The sequence below is a fragment of the Entelurus aequoreus genome, linkage group LG24 (assembly GCF_033978785.1).
Source record: "Entelurus aequoreus isolate RoL-2023_Sb linkage group LG24, RoL_Eaeq_v1.1, whole genome shotgun sequence".
Taxonomy (NCBI): Eukaryota; Metazoa; Chordata; class Actinopteri; order Syngnathiformes; family Syngnathidae; genus Entelurus; species Entelurus aequoreus.
Genome location: NC_084754.1, coordinates 34,632,407 through 34,653,297, shown reverse-complemented (window position 1 = coordinate 34,653,297; position 20,891 = coordinate 34,632,407). Strand labels below are relative to the sequence as shown.

Genomic DNA, 20,891 nt, shown 5'->3' with positions numbered 1-20,891 from the left:
TTGACTCCCGAATGAAATACGAATGAGATGAAAGATAATGACGCAGGTATGTTAAAGGCGAATAATAAAGCGTACACAAACCTCTTCACGATGCATTTGTGCACTCCAGACTGATTAACAATAACTTTGTATTCCACACATCTGGCAAGATAGTCCAGAACAGGGGTGTCAAGGTCAAGGTCAAGGCCAAGGAATGGATTATCTATGGCCCCCGGGATGATATTTGATTAGTACTAGAACCGGCCCGCAGGCCACAGCCGCCTGCTGCTGTTTTGCACATACCATATTTCATCAGTGTTGGCGCTAGGAATTTTCAAAATGGGGTCCCAGGGACCCCTTGAAGTCATAAAAATGGGGTCCCACAGTAAATTTTTGGGGTCCCACTTTTTTGTAACCGTTTTGAAAACAAATGATAAATGTAAGCATTATCCTGTTATAGCTCACATTCTATATTGTGTTTTGGAAAAAGGTTGTGATAAACGTTACTTGATTCATTAAAAAAAAATAATACAAAAGAAAACACATTTTTATGCATATGTAAATGTATTCAGTTATAAACATTCATTCACTTTCTTCTTTCCTTCATGAATCTAAACTTTACAGCTGCCAGGTTTTTTTTTCTATATTTTTACTGTAATATTTTCAGAATGTGTTTGTTCTATTTTTGGCCAATGTAAGACAAAGAAAAAAACCTGAAGTTGTCTTTATTTTTTAGTTTTAATGCCATGATTTTAATAGTCCGGCCCGCGTGTGCACAGATTTTCCTCCATGAGCTAAAATGACTTTGACACCCCTGGTCCAGAACAATAGCAAGTTTTCTTTGGAACAGTATCAGATAAGATACAAAAGGTATTTTCCTTGGGATTTAAAACTCCTTCCATGAATCCACAGAGGAATGAACTTGGAGAAATTAAAAAGTTTTCTTTCCGTCATTTTCATCCGAAAATTCCTTCCAAAAGACTCTTGCGCCGGTCTTTCCTTGCATCGGACCTGCATCCGCCCTGATACATTCTTGGCAGTAGCGTCATGTTCATAGCGCAGTCCAAGATGATTTCTTGATGCTGTCTGCTATTTAACATCAGCATAGCCATTAGAGACGTAATATGTGCCAATATTACAGCGGACATCACTTAAAACAAGTTGTAAGGAGCCGCAGATGGCGAGTGTGACGTCATAGGTCAACCGGAAAAGTATGAAATAAGCCTCCCCTAGTGTACGGGAGGCACACGCCGTACGACCAAGAGAACATGGACACTTGGACTTCACACGTAGGTGTGAGAATACAAAAATACAACTATTTGAGAAATCAGACTAATTTAGAGCATGGAAACGTAGTGACTGTTAGAGGTAAATGTCAGCCCTTAACACGTCAGCGTCTGCTGATGTGTTAGTTAGTTAGTATGTGTTCCTGCTTTTTCAAGTAGAGGGATTTCAATTAGATGGTGCAAGGTGGCCAAGATTGTGTCAGAAAGTAAAATCAATGGAATGTAATTCACAGGCACAAACTGTTTTTTATTACTTATATTTTCATTCATTATTTTTTGTTCGATTTGATCATTTTGCATTAAAAAGTAAAATGAATGGAATGTAATCCACAGTCACAAACTCTTTTATTTTTTATTACTTTCATTTTCATTCATTATTTTTCGTTCGATTTGATCATTTTCCATTAAAATCGATGACTGAACAATTTGTTTCCCATGTGTTTGTATTCCTCCAAAACATGCGTCAAAAACACATCTAGGTTTGAGTTCAATATTGTAGTATAAAAATGGGCCAGTCTGGACCAAACAGTCCGGGGGCAAAATTTTTGTCCATATATATATATATATATATATATATATATATATATATATATATATATATATATATATATATATATATATATATATATATATATATATATATATATATATATATATATATATATATATATATATATATATATATATATATATATATACATATATATGAACACATGTGGAGTTATGTACTTAACACAAAAAGGTGAAATAACTGAAAACATGTTTTATATTCTAGTTTCTTCAAAATAGACACCCTTTGCTCTGATTACCGCTTTGCACACTCTTGGCATTCTCTCGATGAGCTTCAAGCACACCTGTGAAGTGAAAACCATTTCAGGTGACTACCTCTTGAAGCTCATTGAGAGAATGCCAAGAGTGTGTGAGAAAGTAATCAGAGCAAAGGGTGGCAATTTTGAAGAAACTAGAATATAAAACATGTTTTCAGTTATTCCACCTTTTTATTGTTAAGTACATAACTCCACATTTTATTCATAGTTTTAATGTCTTCAGTAACAATCTACAATGTAAATAGTCATAAAAATAAAGAAAACACATTGAATGAGAAGGTGTGTCCAAACTTTTGGCTTGTACTTTATATATATATATATATATATATATATATATATATATATATATATACATAAAAACATTTTTTGTATTCGATTTTGTCTTTCCAAAAAAGGTTTAGAAAAATGGGGTCGTCTTATATTTGGGTCAGTGCACTTAAAACATTGCCTTCACAGTAAATGAATGATGGCAACATTTTCTAAAGTGTAAATCAATGTCATTGGACACAGGTGCTAATGTTTCCCTCCCTTCACAGTACAACTTACTTTTTAAGGTAAATTCTTTAAATTAAATGAAATTCTTCTTCGTAGTATGAGCAGGAATACCGATGAAGTCCTGGTTAATTACAGCGGTTTAGTTGTCTGTAACAGTGTGAATGCCTTACTCTTGTTAAAACATAGGAGCAGTCGCCATGGAAACTGTATGTCTTTTCATCATAGGTGGCGATGTGGGAGCCTCCCAGGACGGAGCACATACCAGGACAGTCCATGTCACTACACCTCCATTCACCCTGAGTACAAGTGCTGCAAAAACATTTTGGCCACTTTAACAAAAATGATGTAGATAAATGTTTTATGTAGAATAGTGTGTGGTCATCACCATGACTGACAGGCCTTTGAGTACGATTCTCCGGGTTTGTACTGCTGACCGTTGTGTACGCAAGAGCACTGGTCCACAGGCAGACACCCACTTCCACCAATGTCGTCCAAGATGGTCCCTTGGGAGATGTATTTAAAAAAATGACTGGCTAAAACAAACGTGCACTAGATATTTGTCACGGGGGAGCTTTTATGACTTGCACATCACATATAAACCAACAGATAATAATTGTGTGAATATATTTAAGGGACAAGTAGATATTGTTTGCCTCGTGCGTGTGAATAGACATACACATTTGCCACACATGCAAAATGCAACAAGCTCAAATACAAAAACTCAACTCATACAGTAACAATGCTCAGTTATTCCCAGTTGCAGCTTAGTAATAATAAATATAAAGTTGAATAAACGCCTTTTTCACTGTTATTATTAGAGATGTCCGATAATGGCTTTTTTGCCGATATTGTCCAACTCTTAATTACCGATTCCGATATCAACCAATACCGATATATACAGTCGTGGAATTAACACATTATTATACCTAATTTTGTTGTGATGCCCCGCTGGATGCATTAAACAATGTAACAAGGTTTCCCAAAATAAATCAACTGAAGTTATGGAAAAAAATGCCCACATGGCACTGCCATATTTATTAATGAAGTCACAAAGTGCATTCTTTTTTTTAACATGCCTCAAAACAGCAGCTTTGAATTTGAGACATGCTCTCCCTGAGAGAGCATGAGGAGGTTGAGGTGGGCGGGGTTGAGGTGTGTGGGGGGTAGGGTGTAGCGTACACCCCCTATTGTAGCGTCTCGGAAGAGTTGACGTATACGCACAAGCGAGTAAGCATAGAGATGGCCTATAAATTTGAGTCCTGGCATTCTGTGCGTTGCATGGTGTGGCCCCTCAGTACATCACTGACTTGCTATGCCCCTACTCTTCAGGGCCCAGCCTTCGGTCTTCAGGCCAGGGTCTTCTAAAGATCCCAAAAACTTGTTTTAAAACCCGTGGAGACCTGGCATTGCAAGCTATAGCTCCCAGAACAATTTGCACCAGTCCCTCCGTGATCTTGACTGTGTTAACACTTTTAAGAAACATTTGAAAACTTCTCCTTGTAGTAAAGCTTTTAGTTAATGCACCTTTTAACTATCAATTTTAAAACACTTTGTATTCTTTTTATGATGTTACCCCTGTTGTTTTAATTCATTTGTGGTTTTACTTCACCTATGTTTTGTACAGTGCTTTGTGATTTTATCTGTGAAAATTGCTTTATAAATAAAATGTACTTACTTACTTACTTACTATAAACATCTTTATAAAACATGATTCTTAAAAAAAATGGAATGCAATAAAATAAATTAATTAATTTAAACAAATCATTTTAAAAAAATTATCAATCGATTTAGAATTGAAATAAATAACAACCGTAATTCAAATGTGGATAGTTTTTTTTTTTTTTTAGCACCCCTAATAAACATAGAAAATGACAAAATAATATCAGATCATAGAAGTTAATAATAATAATAATTTAATGTGTATAATTTAAGTCCTAAGTCTACTGATGTGGTAAAAAAAACAAATCTTGCTGGTAATAAACCATCCATACGAACAAAAATGTAACAACAGAAATTAGCAGAAAAAACTAATGCCTATTGCATCTGTTAAGCTGTTAAGGTGAGTGAAACGAGCGCTCTCTCTGTGACGTATTGTCCCTGTTACACCGCTGCTATCAATTAACTGATTTCTAAGGGTGATAATTACAGATGGGGGCGGGGGGTATATTGGGGGGTGTATATTGTAGCGTCCCGGAAGAGTTAGTGCTGCAAGGGGTTTTGGTTATTTGTTCTGTTGTGTTTATGTTGGATGTTCTCCCGAAATGTGTTTGTCATTCTTTCTTGGTGTGGGTTCACAGTGTGGCGCATATTTGTAACAGTGTTAAAGTTGTTTATACAGCTACCCTCAGTGTGACCTGTATGGCTGTTGATCAAGTATGCATTGCATTCACTTGTGTGTGTAAAAGCCGCATATATTATGTGACTTGGCCGGCACGCTGTTTGTATGGAGGAAAAGTGGACGTGACGACAGGTTGTAGAGGACGCTAAAGGCACGCCCCCAATAATGTTGTCTGGGTGGAAATTGGGAGAATGGTTGCCCCGGGAGATTTTCGGGTGGGGCACTGAAATTCGGGAGTCTCCGATATTACATTTTAAAGCATTTATCGGTCGATATTATCGGACATCTCAAGTGATGATGTGCATACGGTATGTTGTCTACCATTTTTCTTCAGATGACGTACTTTTCATCCAAACTTACCAGGTGGACAGAAGCATCCATCCACGCAGTGTTCCTCACACACTTCACTCCTCTGTGGGTTGCTGCAGGTGTCCGTGCAGGGACTCCCACACTCTTTGTACACCATGTTAAGTGGGCATGTTTTTTTAGCTAGTGTGGATAAAGAAGAGGGACAATCGAGTTAATATATGTTAATGTATAAACATCCATTTTCTATACAGCTTGTCCCCATCAGGGTCACGATTGAGCTGGAGCCTATCCCAGCTAACTTTAGCAATCACATGTAGATAAATCTATACACGTTTGTATTTACACCTGTGGACAATTTAGAGACTTTTATTTTTTATTGCACTGTTGGAGGACATGCAGAGACATCCTTGCCTACCGCATATATGGGCATTCCATTCCTGTGGCTCCCCTCCCGCATGAGCGCATTGGCGCGAGTACTCGGACATGGTGGAGCACAGACACGGACTGGAGCCATTACAGTTGCACAAGTCCTTCACGCACGCTTCCACAAAAGCGTCCGTGTTTATTAAGTCTTCGCAGCTGTGGAAAGCAGGTCCCGACATGGCGTTCTGACAGATGGATCTCTGCGGTGGGGCAGAAAAATATTTGTAATTTGTCTTGAACAAATAGTCGAGGCGTACTTTCCACTGAATACCACCTGAATTTTGGAGCAGATCTGTGGCTCAGGAGACAACGTTTCATCACAGTTTTCAGTGGGACCGTTGGTTTTCCAGGCCTCCCCGACGTCCTCGATGTCCCCTAATTCTGGAAGGAAAATAGATTTTAGTACATTATCCCCATACAACTTTGGAGCCTTGAGTATTGGCCGATACCGATATTAATCCAATAGTATACAAGCAGGAATCATACATGCTTTTATTATTTTGCAGTGCGGAATGTTAGAAAAGGCTAATCAAATGAAATGACTCAAACAGAGAACAAAAGTTTTGTGAAAAAAACTAACCTATTCATTATTATTGTTATTATTATAAGATTACATTTGGTATAAAATGCGGCTGCTAGACTTTTGACAAGGACAAGAACGTTTGATCATATTACGCCTATACTGTACTGGCTCACCTTCACCTGTGCACTTAAGATGCAATTTGGAGGTTTGAGGAGGACGACCCACATCTGCGGTCCCTCCCGTTGTTCCCATTGGGTTTGCGTTGACTTTTTTCTTGCCCGGATGTGGGATCAGATCCAAAGATGTCCTTGTGGTTTGTGAAGCCCTTTTAGGCATTTGTGATTAAGGGCAATATAAATACATTTTGATTGATTGATTATTATTATTATAATTATTATTATCCAAAATGAACTTACGCTGTCTTTAAGATGAAGTAGAGTGGTAATTGTCACAATCATTAGGAAAGTTAAGCTAATGACGTAGTAAGTTGAATGATGCGGACACATGAGTTACTGTATTGAATACCTTTAATAAACTTCTGCCTTGGAGACTACCTGTATTTCATTATTTAGTGTATATGTTTATATGAACACATGTGCTGTTTAAAACGGCAATATTATATAATTAAGGACAACTATTACATATGTCTAGCTTGTGTGCTACTGTGTGCTTAGCTGTTGTGTAGCTGCGAGCTACTAATACACACAAAAAAATAACCCAATTTTAACCCAACTGCTGGTTCAGAAAAGGACGAACCCCTTATTTGAGTTATTTTAACATTTTACATTTTTTCAACCCAACTTTTGCGTTGAAATATTTAACCAAAAAGTTGAGTTATGATAACTTATTGTTGGGTTATTCCCATTCAAACTATCGGGTTGAATTATTTAACCCAAAAGTTGAGTTATGCTAACTCAATGTTGGTGGATTCATAACCCAATGGGTTATGAAATTGGGTTGAATTTAATTAACACAAACGCTGAGTTAGGCTGACTACAATGTTGGGTTATTCCAAACCCAACTATTTGGTTGTGCAATTTAGCGCTCCTTGACCCAATAGTTGGTTAAAAATGATACATTTTACTGCTGGTTTGTCCTACTCCTTTCCAATTACTGATCACAATTATTTTTATTCCATTAAAATATACTCAAAAGCCAGATATGAGTGACATATCTTTTTACAAAAATTGCCGCGTATGGTCATCGTAGTTCTATACATCATGCTCAAATAGTTTCATGTACATAAAATGTGTGATTGTAAATACTGTTAATGAGATTAATCCGTAATAAAATTCCCTTCAAGAAAAAAGTACCTTAATAATAAAGAAAGCCTTTTACCCAAAAATGCGTTTCTCATTGAAAAACAACCCAAAAATAGTTCATACTTTTGGAAACCCAGAAATGTAGTTAAAATAATACCCTTATAACCCAAAAAATGGATTGCTCTTCATAAAAATAACTCCAAAATTTAACCCAACACTCGTAACTCATAAATTGGGTTATCGAAATAACCCAACATTTTTTAGTGTGTAACCTACAGTATAGCCAAAGATGCTTACCTTTTGTAAATTACTTCACTAAAATACAACGACTGCTTGTATCGTAAATGCAAGCCAATATAATCTGATGCTTGCTTTTATGCTGACATTGGACCGAAATCCGATACCAATATCGGATCGGGACATCCCTACATTTGAATACAGACGTTGTGAGGTATGGCTTGAACCTACCCTGAACCTGATCTCCATTGAAGTCACCACACAAGCCACAAGTCTGGTTCTTGTATTTCGCATCCAACTCAACCTGGAAATGACAAATTACAAAAGTGATGTAAGAAATACAAATGGGATTTATGGCTCTTTGAAGGAAGTCCGATCTTGAGGAGCTGTTCCTTTTAAAGAGCTGTTGAAAAGATGAGCTCATGAGTTTTTTGTTTTTTTTTAAGCCGAAAACAATTACTGGTAGCAGTGTTAGGATAAGATGTGGATCAGAATAATTTCACGGTCAAAAATAAACTCCATAAACATTATATCAATTCACCTTGCTACAATAATAGGTACACCTGCACACTTTAAGCAGCATTTATCAGAATCAGAATCAGAAGTAATTTATTAATCCCCGAGGGGAAATGAAGATTTTCAGCACAATCCCATTCAAGAGCAGACAAACATTACAGGGAGACAGAACAGGATCGCTGACGTTGTGTGCAATGACGTACAGTATGTCATTGCATGTTGCGCGTACTCTCTCGTAGTTGCTGCGATTTTTGTTTTGTTTCTTGCATTGAACAAAGAGAGCACAGTCTACCAAGTCAAATTTATTTTTGTGTTAAACATATTTAGCAAACAAAGATCATTCTGATTCTGATGCCATGATCTGACCAATCTGATCTGTTCCCAAGCACAGCCTGACTTTACTGACGTTATCACTATTGCATCCTGCATATTACAGACTTATTGCACATCACAAGATCAATGCACATTATAGACTATGCACCTGGCTTTTTTTGCACAACTCCTTCTCTACATTTTTTGTCACTGTATATTTCTCTTATGTATATATTTGTACTTTGCACCAAATCTTTCTAAAGTATTACTTGTATATAATGTTGATAGGTGACTTGCTGTAGAGTATACACCTAGAGTACTTGCTTGCTCAGTGAATGTATACTATGTAATGTATATAATGTAATATAATGTATACTTGTTGTATGTCTATTTGTTGTATGTTTAGAGAGCTAACAACTGCCGAAGACAAATTCCTTGTATATGCAAGTATACTTGGCCAAATAAACCTGATTCTGATGCCATGATTAGATGAAAAGCTCCTCCCCCTCTGGCTGAGAGCTTGACTTAACGTCCAAATAAGTACGTCCACCTCGCTGTGATGTCACATTGTAGCCAGACTGCAAAACCCCGCCGACAGAGGCAATGTAAACTGCGTGCAAGCTCACACCAAAATGCACGGACCTTATGATTTGACGCTTTGGGATTGTTTAACACGATTGTCCAACATTGTAACAACATTTATAAGTCAGAAAAGATTAAAATCATCACAGGTCTCCTTTAAACTACTCTATATATTCACATCAATGAACCAGAAAAGTGAATTGAAACGCAATATATAGCGCTTTACTAGACACTCAAAGCGCTTTACATAGAAGTGAGAACCCATCATTCATTCACACCTGGTGGTGGTAAGCTACTTTCGTAGCCACAGCTGCCCTGGGGTAGACTGACGGAAGCGTGGCTGCCAGTTTGCGCCTACGGCCCCTCCGACCACAACCCGTCATTCATTATTTATTCACCAGTGTGAGCGGCTCTGGGGGCAAGGGTGAAGTGTCCTGCCCAAGGACACAACGGCAGCGATTTGAATCTCAAGAGGCGGGGAGCCAACCTGCAACCCCTCAGGTTTCTGGCACGGCCGCTCTACCCACTACGCCATGCCGCCCCGTGATAGTTTGTTTACTTTGACCCTGACCCATTTTCTAGTTCAGTTGCCAGTGGTCAGAAATTGCCCCAAGTGGAGGAGTTCAAGTACCTCGGAGTCTTGTTCAAGAGTGAGGGAAGAGTGGATCGTGAGATCGACAGGCGGATCGGTGTGGCGTCTTCAGTAATGCGGATGCTGTATCGATCCGTTGTGGTGAAGAAGGAGCTGAGCCGGAAGGCAAAGCTCTCAATTTACCGGTCGATCTACGTTCCCATCCTCACCTATGGTCATGAGCTTTGGGTTATGACCGAAAGGACAAGATCACGGGTACAAGCGGCCGAAATGAGTTTCCTCCGCCGGGTGGCGGGTCTCTCCCTTAGAGATAGGGTGAGAAGCTCTGTCATCCGGGAGGAGATCAAAGTAAAGCCGCTGCTCCTCCACATGGAGAGGAGCCAGATGAGGTGGTTCTGGCATCTGGTCAGGATGCCACCCGAACGCCTCCCTAGGGAGGTGTTTCGGGCACATCCGACCGGTAAGAGACCATGGGGAAGAGCCAGGACACGTTGGGAAGACTATGTCTCCCGGCTGGCCTGGGAACGCCTCGGGATTCCCCGGGAGGAGCTGGACCAAGTGGCTGGGGAGAGGGAAGTCTGGGCTTCCCTGCTTAGGCTGCTGCCCCCACGACCCGACGTCGGATAAGCGGAAGAAGATGGATGGATGGAGTTGCCAGTGGACAATTTGCATATAAAACGGCTCCAAAACAAACGGTTTCACAACTGTGCATCGGTCCTCATCATTTCCTTGAACGAGCCGTTCAAAAGATTGAATATGTCCTGTAAGAAATGTGACCAATATGCAGTCAGTCCTGTCATATTGACTCTCATTAACATATTGCTTAATGCATTATCATAGTAGCTAGAGATTGCTATAATATGCTGTCATATATGAATCCACATTTTGATAAACCGGCAACTTGTGTAAGTACTAAACAAAAGTCAGAGGAAAATGAAGCAATTGTGATGTACTCACCCAGATTGTGTCTTCTTCATTCCACATGACAACCACACCCATCGTTGCCTCGACTTTAACGTAGGAGAATGTTCTTTCGATTGAGATGCCAACCTGGCTGAAAGGCAGTGCCACCCTAGAGAGAGATAAGTCATCACAATATTTTGTCATTTATTGATATCAGTCATGTTAAAGGTCGTCTATGAATCTAATAAAGCGACTAACAGGTGGTCGTTGACGACGATGGATGAGCTGGACAGTTCCACTACCACTCCATTCAACCTCATCGTGACCCGCTTTATGGCTGCCATGCCGCCTATGTCCTGCCGCTGCAGTTGGATGTTGAAATCCTCGTAGCTGCCTTTACAGTTGGATGCCAGGAGATAGTTGCAGTTGGAGCGAAGCTGGAAGAAATTGCCATCGAAGGTCCTGAAATGGTAGTTTCCCCATGTGCTGCAGAACTGGTCGTCGTGGGACGTTTTCAGTTCTGTTACAGGGAAGGTTAAAAAAAGTCACTCTTTAAAGTAGATACATTTTATTGTGTGGATCTAAACGGTTGAAATGACATCACTGTACCTGTAACTACTGGTAATTTGGTCACTGCATGAACCGTGACTTGAAAGAGAGGGAATATAGTTTTTGTTTTAGTTGTCAGTGAAAGCCACATATTAACTACATTATAATTGTTGTTATTATTAATATGCATATGCAAGAGAGGAGAAATAATATGACATCCAAAACGTGCAACACTAAAAACCTTTAGCATACATTGCCTGCAGAAAACATTCACAGCACTTTACTTTTTCCACATTTTATTATGTTACAGTTTTATTCCAGAATGGAATACATTCATATTGTCCTCAAAATCTTACATGCAATACTATATAATGACAATGTAAATGCATTCATTTATTAATTTATTACATTTAAAACGTTTTTTTTTTTTAATTTGGGAAATTTAGTGAAAATTTAAAAAAAATACAAAATCACATGTACATAATTATTCACAACCTTTTGCTCAATACTTTGTTGATTTGATTGTTTTGGATACTATGCCACAAGCTTGGCACACCTATCTTTGGGCAGTTTCGCCCTTTCCTCTTTGCAGAACCTCTCAAGTTCCATCAGGTTGGATGGGAAGCATTGGTTTTCATCCAAGATGTCTCTGTAAATTGCTGCATTCATCTTTAACTCCATCCTAACTAGTCTCCCAGTTTCTGCCACTTCAAAACATCCCCACAGCATGATGCTGCCTGGTGATGAGCGGTGCCTAGTTTCCTCCAAACATGATGCCTGGCATTCACGCCAAATAGTTAGACTTTTGTCTCATCAAACCAAATACATTTTGTTTTTCAAGGTCTGTGAGTCTTTCAGGTGCATTTTGGCACACTTTTTTTTTTTTACAAAGAAATGGCTTGTGGTATGGCCACTATACCATTCAGGCCTGATTGGTGGATTGCTGCAGAGATGGTTGTCCTTCTGGAAGGTTCTCCTCTCTCCACAGAGGAATGCTGTAGCTCTGACAAGAGTGACCATTGGGTTCTTGGTCACCTCCCTGACTAAACTAAGATGAATGCATCGATGTACAGTGCTAAGCTTGTGGCATCATATAAAGAATACTTGTTGCTTCCTAAGATGCATCAACAAAGTATGGAGCAAAGGCTCTCAATACAGTTCCTTATTTTTAATACATTTGCAAAAAAAACAGAAAAAAACCTTTCACATTGCCATTATGGGGTATTGTCCATAGAATTTTGAAGACAATAATTACTTATGTCTATTTTGCAAAAAGGCTGTAACATAACAAAATGTGGAAAAAGCAAAGCACTGTGAATACTTTCCGGATGCATGGCATCTGCACGTAGAATTAAATAATGGAACGGACTGAGTTCAATTGCTCAAATGATGAACAAAGAGTCCCACCCTACATACCATTGGATGCAGTAGACAGTCCAGAGCAGAGGCTGAGCCACAGCACTGCCCAACCAAGCGCCATCCTGTGTGTTGCTTTGGGAAGAGACTGCTCGCTATTGTTGGATGTCATGTAATATAGTTCATTAGCTGTTTGCAGTTAAGGAGGGGTGACATTGGGAGAGATTGTGGCTGTCACAGCACTTTGTGGTTTTAGTCTGAATTTGATCACACCCATGATTTGATCACACCCATGAAGTGGTTATACTTATAACAACAAGTCACGTCAATCTCCGTTTGACACATCGTGGATGGCCACTAACCTTTGACCCTCAGTATAGTGTAAGTAAACTAAACATTTTACATGGTAGTGCTGTACAGTTGAATTGGGGAAATGTATGCGTTCCTGATGATGTTTCTGTGTTCGTATATTTATACAAAGCTGATGTTCACGTATTGGCGTTCAAACAAGAAATGTATGCTGTTCTCATTCAACCAGAACTTTTTAAACATTGGGCTGTTCCTTTTTATCTAGTGAGATGTTCATGTCTTAATAGGGCTTCTATGTAAATCGGTGAACCATGCACTGACTAAATATTAGCCCTTAAATGACAATGCATCACTAGTATATTCAAACATGGACACTCTGCAGGACAACACCAAAACGTGAAAAATCCCAAAGTGAAACAATATTGTTTGTTTGAAATTCACCCCCCAGAAATTCTCTGTATAAACTTGAGACTTCAGTTTGTCCAAAGAGTCGTTTTTTCTTTGGCTTTTTCTGTTTTTGAGATGCCACCAAAGAAAATTAACAGTGATGGTGAGATGAATTGGGACATGTACATTTTTCTTATACGATTGTGAACTAGCATTCATTTGTATTTGGTCACAGAATATTTTAGGGGATAACCGTATTTCCTTGAATAGCCGCAGGGGCGTTAATTAATTTAAAACCTCCTGTCACTCCTGCGTTTACCGGAAACCGGCGGGATGGCCGTGCATGCGGTAATTATTTTAAAACCTCTTCTCACTCCGGCGTTTACCAAAAGGAATCCATAAAATTGAGGCGTGCGCTTTGAGTGTGATGTAAGCATACCATCATGAAAAGCACATTTAATTAAAAAAACGTTATTATGGTCTTACCTGTACTTATAAATGGAGTCCATTTGCAGCTCCTTCTGACCAAAAGCATCGATAACTTGTTTATAGAAGTCTTCATTATTTTCTTTTTTCCTTTTTAAAAGTCTCTGTCTCGATGGAGATATTCCTTTAATTATTACCTCCTGCTTCCATTGAAAGTCCAGTTTAGAAAACTGTTTTATTTTAGATACTGGTATGTAATCCTCCATGTTAAAAGGGGAAAAAAATAATCTCTTGCTGCGTGTGTTCACTTCTTCTGCAGTACCGGAAGTCGCAAGAAGGATCACTAGCGCGGCAGCGCCCTCTACCACCAGGAGGCGGGAGTCATTTAATGACTTATACAGTATTTCACACACGCAGCTACGGTATATTAATAAAACATAACTGCTTACTGTTCTCTTTAGCATACTGTACCGGTATTCAATAGCTTGGACCTTAAATCCTACTGAATAGCTCTTTATCTTTTTTCCTTTGTGCGATTGTAAACTACTGAAAGCAGCTTCCTCCATTTTGAAAATGAGGACAGATGCGTCACTCGTGACGTAACGAATTTGACCCGGTGGAAGTTCTAGCCATATGCTAAATATTTTGCGAAACGAGTTTGACCCGGTGAAAATTATAGACATGCGATGATAAAATTAATATTTTGCGAAACGAATTTGATCCGGCTTCAATAATAAACCGGCGATAAGGCCAAGCATGCGTTAATTATTTTGAGAAACGAGTTTGACCCGGCAGTAATTCTAGACGTGCGAATACTAGATTCCCTGCGCCAATTCAAGGAAATATGGTATGCCCTTAAATTGCTTCAGTTGCAGATGTCCATCACAGCTCATCCAGAGAGTGTTGGCTCTTGCACCCAGGACAATTGGAATCTTAAAGGGATACAGGTTTGGATTTTAGGAGTGATTAGAAACACATTAGCCACATCTGGTAGGAGCCCCCACAGGTAGGAGTAGTGATCAGGGGTCGGAGGTCACCCGACTCAAACTGAGCATAGGGATAATGTCAGGAAATAGATTGACTGACCAAACAACAAACTGGGCTTTGTCCAGACTGGCCGGCCCCAAGGCTAGAATTACAAAGAGTAAGGGTCTTCGTGTAAAAGGTATTTAAGGACAGTGGTCCGAGAGGACATCAGAAGAGTAATCAGGCCCAAACTCTTTCTCTTGGAAGCTGCAGTTCCAGTCTGAAGCTCCCTGAAACAAATCAAGCTTTTTGTTCGACTATTCCTTGTTGGCGTCTTCTTGGCTCATCAGCCATCACACAGTCACTCTGTCCTGGCAGAGTGGCACGACCAACAAATATACAACAATGGCAAAAAAGAAAAGTGTAATGATAACCGTAGAGCAAAAGCTTCTCCTCCCCAAAAAATCCAAAGCCAGTTATCAAATCTCCTCAAGGGACAATACTACAAGTTGTGTAAGAAAAGTTCTAGGATGTGCAATTTAAATCTAAACTACAAGTTTCCTCCTTCAAAGTAATACCTTTGGTGTCTGAGGGACACTCCCACCCTTCTCTGCCACACCTTCAAGTTAAAAGGCCTGTCATGAGGATTTATATTTAGGATTTTCCTCTGTTTTGGTATTTACTTCCTGTCCAGAACTCTTATTATGTTTGTTTTCACTGTCAGCCATTTTACATCCGCCTGAGCGTTATTTCCTGCACCTGCTTCGCTTCCTGATTGGCAATCAGGAGACACGAGCCACGTCTACACCGCAAAATAGATTTCATTTGAAGATAATTCGGATTTCAACGTTACTGTGTGAATAGAGCCTGAAAAAAATTCATCTGATAATGAGGTGCATCTGCATGCTTCACCCCTTCAATCGGAGTTCTTTATTTTGACATGCACAGCACATATCGTAAACAGAAGAAGAAGAAGAAGACTTCCGCTGTAAACAAACATGGCTCTGTGCATTTCAGCTCATCCAGTGGTGTCACAATATTGATTTATCTTTTTTTTCTTCTGTTCAATACTTTTGTTTTACCTCTCTTCTTGAATTTGAGCTGTTCTGTGCCCTCCATGTTGTGTTACAACATAATGTGCCCTCCATGTTGTGTTACAACATAATGTGCCCTCCATGTTGTGTTACAACATAATGTGCCCTCCATGTTGTGTTACAACATAATGTGCCCTCCATGTTGTGTTACAACATAATGTGCCCTCCATTTGTGTTACAACATAATGTGCCCTCCATGTTGTGTTACAACATAATGTGCCCTCCATGTTGTGTTACAACATAATGTGCCCTCCATGTTGTGTTACAACATAATGTGTATGTGCCGGAGGCGAGCAGTTGGAGTAGCTGCAAGCCATGAATAAAAGACAACAACTGGATCTCTCCTTTTTTGCTTTTATTGTTATTGTTTGACCCATGAAACTCCAAACCATATTTTGTTTTTGCTAGTCTTGGTTTTAGAGCAGGGGTCACCAATGCGGTGCCCGCGGGCAGCAGGTAGCCCGTAAGGACCAGATGAGTAGCCCGCTGGCCTGTTCTAAAAATAGCTCAAATAGCAGCACTTACCAGTGAGCTGCCTCTATTTTTTAAATTGTATTTATTTACTAGCAAGCTGGTCTCGCTTTGCCCGACATTTTTAATTCTAAGAGAGACAAAACTCAAATAGAATTTGAAAATCCAAGAAAATATTTTAAAGACTTGGTCTTCACTTGTTTAAATTAATTCATTATTTTTTTTACTTTGCTTCTTATAACTTTCAGAAAGACAATTTTAGAGAAAAAATACAACCTTAAAAATGATTTTTAGGATTTTTAAACACATATACCTTTTTACCTTTTAAATTCCTTCCTCTTCTTTCCTGACAATTTAAATCAATGTTAAGTCAATTTTTTTTTTATTATTGTAAAGAATAATAAATACATTTTAATTTAATTCTTCATTTTAGCTTCTGTTTTTTCGACGAAGAATATTTGTGAAATATTTCTTCAAACTTATCATGATTAAAATGCAAAAAATTATTCTGGCAAATCTAGAATAATCTGTAGAATCAAATTTAAATCTTATTTCAAAGTCTTTTGAATTTCTTTTAAAATTTTTGTTCTGGAAAATCTAGAAGAAATAATGATTTGTCTTTGTTAGAAATATAGCTTGGTCCAATTTGTTATATATTCTAACAAAGTGCAGATTGGATTTTAACCTATTTAAAACATGTCAAAAAAATTATCAAATTAATCTTAATCAGGAAAAATGACTAATGATGTTCCATAAATTATTTTTTTAATTTTTTCAAAAAGATTCGAATTAGTTAGTTTTTCTCTTCTTTTTTTTCGGTTGAATTTTGAATTTTAAAAGAGTCGAAATTGAAGATAAACTATGTTTCAAAATGTAATTGTCATTTTTTTTTCGTGTTTTCTCCTCTTTTAAACCGTTCAATTAAGTGTAAATATCATTAATTATTAATAATAACATAGAGTTAAAGGTAAATTGAGCAAATTGGCTATTTCTGGCAATTTATTGAAGTGTGTATCAAACTGGTAACCCTTCACATTAATCACTACCCAAGAAGTAGCTCTTGCTTTCAAAAAGGTTGCTGACCCCTGTTTTAGAGCAACAAACTCAACAACAGTATATAACGCTTTTGCGTCCTCTTCTTCTGATGTTTTCTACTGCCCGAGGCCTTCCCCTCCTGGGCTTCAGGCTTGAAGCAGTACGGTAGAAGCCCACCATTTGGGGCTAAATGGCGTCTCCACTTTTTGGTCAGGATCGAGACTCTGAATGTGAAATGTCCGCCTCAAACTTCAAACAGAGCCGTGTTGCAAAGAAGCCATGTTTGATCTGATCTAGTGTACAAAACTTTTGTATTTCTCTAATGCTTAAAATTGTTAACCATATCAAATGTTGAAGTGATCATAGACATGCAGTTAATGTGATCCAAACATTAGTTTGACATGCCTTTAGCCACATTGTTTATGCGGGAAATACAGAGGATGTTGCACCATGAAGAGGTACAGTTAACGCTTATTTATCTGACAATTAATAACAAATGTATTGATATTATGGAAAATGACTGCCAGGCTGACAATAAAGGAAATATGTTACTGAAATTTGGATGCTATGGGTCATTGAACGCAATCCTTCCGGGATCCTTTGCAGCTCCGTCCTCACGACCATCTTGTTAGCGTACACTTCTTCAAGACAGGTCCCCTTGATCAATGTTCTTGTCAGCCAGGAACTGACGGACGCCCGGAACATTCTGAGCAGGCACATTGTCATGGTGACTGAGCCACGACTTGACTTGCCACAACTCTCGGCTCTTCTTGGCATTAAAGGGGAACTGCACTTTTTGGGGGGAATCGTTCACAATCCTTATGAGGGACAAGAAGACAAAAGTTGTTTGTTTCGGTTTCTACCAGAGGTGGGACCAAGTCATTGCTTTGCAAGTCACAAGTAAGTCTCAAGTCTTTGCCCTCAAGTCTCGAGTCAAGTCCCGAGTCAAGACAGGCAAGTCCCGAGTCAAGTCCAAAGTCAAGACTAGAAAGTCTCAAGTCAAGTCCCAAGTCCTGCATTTTGAGTTTCGAGTCCTTTCAAGTCCTTTTAACCACAGACTAATATTTTTACACAGATTGTGTATGCTTTTAAAACGCTGTATTTATTTATTAAAACAAGTGCATTTGAAATTGCAGGGAAAAAAATGGTGCTGACATTGCAATTCATAATAGCACTATTAACCAGTCATTTTAATAATTTAAACAATTTTAAACATTTAACTCATTCCTTTACAGAATAAACACATTTGCAAAAACAAACATTAACATACTATTGGTTGTATTTTATGAAAATAACATTACCACAAAGTTGAGAAGGAACCAAGATCTTCAATATTTGTATGTGAGAATCACAAAGAAATCTTCTGGGGGAGGATGACACCCCTACAGGGGTTTGGTTTACAAACTTTCAGCCCCACCTAAAACAAAATTCACCAGCCGCCACTGATTATGATGCATTCTCATTTTAGGCAAAGTATAAGACAATACTTTCTTAACAGTATAATTGTAACCAGGAATAAGTCTTCAAGTAACAATATTCAAATACTAACATTGTTGGGTAAGACAGCATTTGGTTTTATTCTGAATCCAGTGAAACAGATTGGTGGTTTTAGCTGATATAAAGACTTTCAGGTGTTTATATATGTTTAAGTATTTGGCAGACGCTTTTATCCAAAGCGACATACATAAAAAATAGATATAAAACAATCACTGTAAACATTATCATTTAAGGGAAGAATGTAATACAAAATATCAATACAAAGTGTCAAGACAGAATAAACTCTCTGCTGCTGCAGCAACAGAGTTACAGTCTATAGGTCCCTAAAATATATAGATATCTAATGTATTCATACATTGTTTATGTAGGATATACGCATGTATATATAATCTAATCATATTGTTTCTTCAACTTAAAAATAGCTGACCGTTTTTTTCCCTCTTCTCTGGGATTATATTCCCAGTTTTGATCTCGGACGTCTGGTCATTTATAGCGTATAAGAATATTATATTACTGTTAAGCAAACTATGAATAATAAAAACGCCAAAACATGTGTCCGTTATCATAGCTACACGTATGACAAAAAAAACGCGTGAAAATCAGTGGTATTCAGTGAGGTAAAATGAATTAAATTTGCTGACAGTTCATTGCTCCTGCCAAATGAATTGCACTGAGTGGAGCGGATCACCACTCCAAGATGGCGGCTCCGCGTCTCGTCTGCGCCAGTAGGCAGTAGCGCTCGATGCTGCGTCTACTTATAAGATGTCTATGGTTATGACGTTAGCAGTGAGTTTACAGCCTCACTGATTTAACTACACAGCAAATAAAAGTCGTGTTACTTAGCCAATAAACGTTATCTTACATTCAAAACTTACCCTTCTTTGTGCAACTTCAAATGTCGAACGAAGTTGGAAGTTGTTGCGTCTCCGTCTGTAATATTCGAACTGCGTGATTTGCATACGGCAATTCGTTTTTTGTTGACCAAGTCGTAGTTTTTATACCCGAACGAAACCAACTTTGACATAATTGTTTCTCACTGCCGCATTGTTTGACAACTCATGTTCGGTGGTTGTCCTGCAATTTGATTGGATGAGAGCTGTGGGATGAAAACAACGTAGATTTAATTTGATTGGCTGTTGTACTGAGAGCACACACGCTGACAAGCAGCACACACGCTTATAGACACACACGTATAAAATGAAAGATACGGAGCGCTCCCAAATAACTTTTCAAGGTTTGGGTTTTGGGGAAAGTAGCAAGTCATGTCAAGTCAAAAGCCTCAAGTCCAAGTGAAGTCACAAGTCATTGATGTTAAAGTCTAAGTCGAGTTGCAAGTCTCTTTACATTTTGTCAAGTCGGGTCTAAAGTCATCAAATTCATGACTCGAGTCTGACTCGAGTCCAAGTCATGTGACTCGATTCCACACCTCTGGTTTCTACATATAAAAATCGTCTCGTTCTCTGTGGTTAGCAATGCAGCTACTGGGAGAAGTCCACCCTACCTCTAAATCACTTGAAAATGCATTTAAAAAGCGTAACCTATGTACGGTAATAACCAAGCTGTAGCGACATGGTTATTATAAGAGCGAATACTGAGGAACTCTTTTTCTAGTGTAGTAACACGCGTTTGAGTTTGTAATGTGATGTGTATTTCTTGTCTTGTCATCCTTGTCCGGACAGAAGGATGACACGGCACTGCCGCTGGATCAAAAGAGACGTCGGAGACGCTTTACTGAACCAAAAGTTGCTTTGATACAAGCGAGCGTCATTACTCAGGACTGCAGTTCCTGGTAGGAGGTCAGGTCAAAAAATGAGGCACTCCTAACTTGGAGAAGAAGCCATCAGTTTTTATATTCCTCCTTCTTGTCTGTGTGTGTGTGTGATAAGTCAGGAGAGCGCATCCTGACCAGTAAAGGAGAAGTTTGTGTGTATGTGTCTGAAAAACAACTGCTCTAAGTCATAACTTAAATGTTGGTGTTGGGCTGAACATGTAGTCTCTTCTCAAAGATAGGGCTATCACTTTTGCATTCCAAAGTCCCAATGACGGCCTCTTTCCTACAAGAAGTGATCCAATCCACCTGCGAATATCAAACTAAGAAGCCTTATCTTATTATGTGCTCAAACTGAAATACCACTGTTTAATTTTTAATGCTTTATCCAAGATGAAGACAAACATTAACCATATGCAAAACATAATATGAGTTAATTAATTCACTTC

At 38.6% G+C, this 20,891-nt stretch overlaps 1 protein-coding gene across 1 annotated transcript in view; it reads right to left on the bottom strand.

Moving 5' to 3' along the window:
* Nucleotides 1-12,640, bottom strand: part of muc5.1 (mucin 5.1, oligomeric mucus/gel-forming) — a 50,984-nt gene extending 38,344 nt beyond the window's left edge. The window contains exons 1-10 of the mRNA XM_062035463.1: nucleotides 12,550-12,640; nucleotides 11,194-11,232; nucleotides 10,843-11,104; nucleotides 10,639-10,753; nucleotides 7,911-7,983; nucleotides 5,932-6,038; nucleotides 5,650-5,857; nucleotides 5,286-5,414; nucleotides 2,973-3,090; nucleotides 2,758-2,896 (exon numbers count right to left, since the gene is read on the bottom strand). Coding sequence (XP_061891447.1) covers nucleotides 2,758-2,896; nucleotides 2,973-3,090; nucleotides 5,286-5,414; nucleotides 5,650-5,857; nucleotides 5,932-6,038; nucleotides 7,911-7,983; nucleotides 10,639-10,753; nucleotides 10,843-11,104; nucleotides 11,194-11,232; nucleotides 12,550-12,613 — 1,254 coding nt within the window. The 5' untranslated portion in view covers nucleotides 12,614-12,640. The remainder of the gene's footprint in view (nucleotides 1-2,757; nucleotides 2,897-2,972; nucleotides 3,091-5,285; nucleotides 5,415-5,649; nucleotides 5,858-5,931; nucleotides 6,039-7,910; nucleotides 7,984-10,638; nucleotides 10,754-10,842; nucleotides 11,105-11,193; nucleotides 11,233-12,549) is intronic.
* Nucleotides 12,641-20,891: the final 8,251 nt, after the last annotated feature.